Source organism: Mandrillus leucophaeus, unplaced genomic scaffold (assembly GCF_000951045.1).
Source record: "Mandrillus leucophaeus isolate KB7577 unplaced genomic scaffold, Mleu.le_1.0 Scaffold5, whole genome shotgun sequence".
NCBI classification, from domain to species: domain Eukaryota; kingdom Metazoa; phylum Chordata; class Mammalia; order Primates; family Cercopithecidae; genus Mandrillus; species Mandrillus leucophaeus.
In genome coordinates, this window is record NW_012105364.1 from 4,751,108 (window position 1) to 4,756,624 (window position 5,517).

The window sequence follows — 5,517 nt, forward strand, 5'->3', positions numbered from 1 at the left end:
AAAAAAGACTTTACATGGGGTCAGAACTCTTGACACAGATGTTTTAGCATAGGGGAAAGAAAGAAATGCTTTGTTACTGATGGTGTCTGGCCACTTTATCATGCCACTCTATCCTACGGTGAGCCACCCTACTTGATCAGTTTACACATGTGAGTCTATAAATGCCCTACGGAAGCTAAAATTATATTAATAGATACAAAATTCGGCTCGTTATAATTATTTTTACTGCGGGTTCTCTGAATTTTGCTGCTTAGCTTTCACCCGCAGCTGAGTGGGAGCCACAAAACCAAGACCTGTTTCCCTGGTAACGCTCCCAGCGCCAGGGCCTGCGACCCCTCCCTTTCTCGCGAGAAGAGACTGCCCAGTTCTTCCGGTAACTTTAGAGCCGCCTGCCGGTCGCCTCCCTCTTGCCCTTGGCTTCGCGCATGCCCAGAGAGAGTGGCGGGAGTCTGCGTTTTCCGGCCAGAGGACATGGTGCGTTTTCGGGGTCATGTTTGTGCTTCCTGTTTTGGAATCCACGCGGGTTGTGGGAGTTCCGCGCCTGCTGATCTGTTCGGGGTTTAGCCGAGGGGGGATGTGACTAGGCGTCCCGCCTCTCTAGGGGAAGGGAAGAAAGAAGCAATAGAGTCGCTGAAGTTCGTGCCGAGGAGCCGGGGAGGGAAGCTCTGGACTGGGAAAGGGACGCGGGGGCTGAGTGGTGCGAAGGCTGTTGCTCTGTGCCCTGTGGGATACAACTCCTTGTCGCTGGAACAAATTTTGCACTGTCTGTAAGAGTTGAGCCTAGCTGAAGAAAGGAATTATAAATCCCAAATGTGGACCAAAACAATGCACGTTTTCCCCTCTCTCCCTCTTACTCCCCTCACTACCTCATCATGAGTACGTGCCCTTCTGAAGCTTAAATCCTTATCCTCTATCCACACACAAAAGGGAGAGCCCTGGAGTACAGCCGTCCAAATGCAGAGTTGTTTAGATAGTAATGGCGTCTGCATGAGGATGTAGAAGAGTCCTTATGACGTAAAGGAGATATGGAATATAGCCTCCCAAACTTGATATTTTGAGTTTCTGAAATTAGCCTTCTGCCTGGTCCTTGTAACATACCCCAAAGACAAAATACAAAGTATTTCCAGACATAATCATCAATCCTTAAATTACAAAATAAGACATTTTTATATATTGGAAGTATTAAGTTGTTCTTAAATAACCAGCCACGGCTGGGCGCGGTGGCTCACGCCTACAATCCCAACACTTTGGGAGGCTGAGGCGGATGGATCTCAAGGTCAGGAGTTCGAGACCAGCCTGGCCAAGATGTCGAAACCCCATCTCTACTAAAAATACAAAACTCAGCTGGGCACGATGGTGGGCGCCTGTAATCCAAGCTACTGGGGAGTCTGAGGCAGGAGAATTGCTTGAACCTGGGAGGTGGAGGTTGCAGTGAGCCGAAATCACACCACTGCACTCTAGCCTGGGAGACAGCAAGACTCCGTCTCTAAATAAATAAATAAATAAATAGCCAGCCACTTTTCTGTTGATTACACTGTGATGCCAATGAAGTTATGTATAATTTTGGGTTCCCTTTCTATATACTGATACTAAAATGGAAAAAGTTTTGGTGAAACATTTTAAAGATGAGAGAAGGTATATGTAGTTTCAGTTACCTTTGTAAGGGATGCAAAATTTGGTTTTTAAATGGAGCAATAGTTTCTTTTGGTTAATTCCTGTGCTTTTTGTTTTTTTCATAGATGCAGGGGGAGGCACACCCTAGTGCTTCCCTTATTGACAGAACCATCAAGATGAGAAAAGAAACAGAGGCTAGAAAAGTGGTCTTAGCCTGGGGACTCCTAAATGTATCTATGGCTGGAATGATATATACTGAAATGTAAGTGAAGCAGCCCAAAAAAAGTGAAAATTTAAGAAGCTGGTGACTGGTTCCACAGATTTTTGTGTTTGTTTTCGATTTTTGGTGTTTTTAAGTTCACTGGAAAGCCTTTCTAATTTTTTTTCAGGACTGGAAAATTGATTAGTTCATATTACAATGTGACATACTGGCCCCTCTGGTATATTGGTAAGTAATTAATTTTCACTGTAACTTACATTTACCAATGAAAAACTACTTTCAGGTTTAATTCAGCTTAGTATACATTTACCAATGAAAAACTGCCTTTAGGTTTAATTCAGCTTAGTATACATTTCCTTATTCAACAAGTATTTGCCTGCCTGCTGGGTTGTAAAAACTGGGAATACAGCAGAAAGGGAGCAAGGTAAAACCCTGCTATTATGAAAGGAACATTCTCTTAGACAATCAAATTAATAAACAACACTTCAGGTAATTATGAGTTCTGTGAAGAAAAATAAGTTTAGCGGTTAGTGAGATTTGTTTTTGTTACTCTCCTGAAATGCCCTTTCTGTGTCTCTACCTTTTTACCTTTCAAGACCAGCCCAGATTTCTGCTCCATTGATGCCTTCCTCAGTTTTCACATTCTTTCCTCTCTTCTTGTCTGCTCTTCCATAGTCCTTGGGTATAAACAGTCTTTATGGATGTAAAATAAAATTCATAAAATTAATTTCATTAATCTAAAGTCTTTTACAGGGAGATAGTGTGCCATGTTGGGAGAGCAAGGGATTTGCGATCAGCAGACCTCAGTTAGAATCATGGCTTCACTAACTAACTATACTCTTGTAAGAGTCACTTGGCTTCTGAATGAGTGTTGGTTTATATTTAAAATGAAGGTGAAAATATTTACTGTACAGGGTTGCTAGGATTAGTGCTATTTTGAAATTTTGAAACTCACTAGTAAATGACCTACACTTATTTATTTATTTATTTATTTATTTTATTTATTTATTTTTTTTTTTGAGAAGGAATCTCGCTCCATCACCCAGGCTGGAGTATAGTGGCAGGATCTCAGCTCACTGCAACCTCCACCTCCCAGGTTCAAGCAATTATCCTGCCTCAACCTCCCAAGTAGCTGAGACCACAGGTGTGCGCCACCACACCTGGCTAATTTTTATATTTTTAGTAGAGATGGGGTTTCACTATGTTGGCCAGGCTGGTCTCGAACTCCTGACCTTAGGTGATCCACTTGCCTCAGCCTCCCAAAGTGCTGAGATTATGGACGTGAGCCACCATGCCCAGCTGCCCTACAGATAATAGACATTCATTAAATTAAAGTTTTTATGAGGAATAAGAAGGTAAGAATAAGAAGGTAATTTTAGTTAGTTCGCTAAGTATAGAAGGTTTTTGTGTTCTCCAATAAATGCCCTCCTCACCCCCCTTTTATTAAAAAAAAAAAAAATTGTTCTCTTCCAGAGCTTGCTCTTGCATCTCTCTTCAGCCTTAATGCCTTATTTGATTTTTGGAGATATTTCAAATATACTGTGGCACCAACAAGTCTGGTTGTTAGTCCTGGACAGCAAACGCTTTTAGGGTTGAAAACTGCTGGTGAGTGTTTTACATCTCTTGCAAAGGTGGGGAAAAGATTGACAATAAATCTTTCTCAATTTAATTTTCCCATTTCGTAGACTCAGAGCTGGAAGGGACATCAGCTATCTTAAGCAGGATACAATAAATTGTCTTATGACCAATGATTATCATTCCTTCTTGTATACGGTCAACTATTTCATGCAAGTTTGTTCCATTGTTCAGGTGCAATTAAAATTAAATGACTGACTTGCTGAGTTGAAACCAGTTTCTGATTTTGCACTCTGGAAATGATAAACACCTAATTTGTGTCCTTTGGTAATAATACATTCTGTGATTTAACAACCAAGTAACTCTGTTAACTTTTTTCCCTGAAGAAAAAGACTTAGTTGCTTAAATGTATTTTCATATAATTTTATTTGTATGTACATACACATATGTTGCTTTTTTTTTTCCTTCTAGTTGTACAGACTACTCCTCCACATGATCTGGCAGCAACCCAAATCCCTCCCGCTCCACCTTCCCCTTCAATTCAGGGTCAGAGTGTGTTGAGTTATAGCCCATCTCGTTCACCCAGTACCAGTCCCAAGTTCACCACCAGCTGTATGACTGGTTACAGTCCTCAGCTGCAAGGTCTGTCCTCAGGTGGCAGTGGTTCTTACAGCCCTGGAGTGACCTACTCACCTGTCAGTGGTTATAATAAGGTAATGACTCTCTTCTCTTGTCTAGTCACATTATTTTAGAATTGGGAGGTATACTAAAAATCACCTAATGAGTCAAAACTTATTTTATCAATGAGCAAACTGAGACTTGACTTGCCCAGAACACCCATTTAAAAACCAAGAATATCTGGTTTTAAAAAAAACACAGTATCTCAAACACAACGTCTTAAACAGAAAAAATGAGCATTTGCAGAGATAACAAACTTAGGTTCACCATCTACGATCTTTCAGAAGTCGTTTGAAACCATGATTTTTTACTTTGGTTGCTTTTACTCATGTTTTCCCTCTTTCCTTCTTCATGTGAGGCCTTTGTATATCCTTTTAGAGTTTTAGTGTGTTTTATCATGTTGGAGTGTCTTCTAAGCTAGAAACTGGGATTGTCACATAGTTGGTTTTTTTTTTCCCAATGAGTACAAATTAATCTTGAGTATGGACACTTTCCATGGAATAGTGGGAACCTTCATTCCCACTCCCACAGTAATGTGAAATTCTGTTCTAATTTTTAGGATTAATAGAAACTGGATTGACAAATTGAAATTATGACTCCTTCCTGAGGCATAAAACTATTAACATAAGAGGGGCATTGAAAGAAGAGTAGTCATTTCAGATGCTGTCGCTACTGTGTTGGACTGACATCTCTATAGCTGCTAGTTAAAAGAGGAGTCTCTGGAGATGAAACCGACACACTGTCTGCCCTTATCCATTTACATATTTATTTGTAACGAAATTCCATACTACTGGTTATCTGATATTAAAATTAATTTTGGCAGGTAATAGAATTTTGAAAATTTTGTACAAGTTAAATTTTTATGAAAAAGTATATATGTAGTGAAAATTCATAACTCATAGGTAAATGCGACTTTTAAAAATAATTTTTCACAAGATAATACTAAATGATCCTTATAGAAAATTGGAAAAGTAAAATAGAAGGAAAATTATTATAGTCCTGCCACACAAAAATAATCTGTTTAATGGCTATTTAATACTCATCTAATGGATATACCATAATTTACTCTTGAATATTTAAGTCATTTTCATTTTTTAAAAACTTTTTAATGTGTACTAAATAGCCCTGTACATAAAATTCTTGATAAATTTGGGATGGGAGTGTCTGTCCAAAAGAATTGTACCAATTTACATTGTCACCGAAATGTAGAAGAGAATTTGTTTTACCTCACTCTTGACCATCAAGTTAATTTAAAAAAAAAAAATGAATCTCTGCTAATAAGAAACATGACAGGCTGCGCGTGGTAGCTCACGCCTGTAATCCCAGCACTTTGGGAGGCCGAGGCGGGCGGATCACGAGGTTAGGAGATCAAGACCATCCTGGCTAACACAGTGAAACCCCGTCTCTACTAAAAAATACAAAAAACTAGC

General features: G+C 39.5%; 1 protein-coding gene across 1 annotated transcript in view; it reads left to right on the plus strand.

Annotated features, from left to right (window-relative positions):
• TMEM209 (transmembrane protein 209) overlaps nucleotides 1-5,517 on the plus strand; it is a 46,795-nt gene that overhangs the window by 1,001 nt on the left and 40,277 nt on the right. Inside the window, exons 2-5 of the mRNA XM_011995988.1 lie at nucleotides 1,740-1,876; nucleotides 2,004-2,062; nucleotides 3,308-3,439; nucleotides 3,881-4,122. Of these exons, the coding sequence (XP_011851378.1) occupies nucleotides 1,740-1,876; nucleotides 2,004-2,062; nucleotides 3,308-3,439; nucleotides 3,881-4,122 (570 nt within the window). The remainder of the gene's footprint in view (nucleotides 1-1,739; nucleotides 1,877-2,003; nucleotides 2,063-3,307; nucleotides 3,440-3,880; nucleotides 4,123-5,517) is intronic.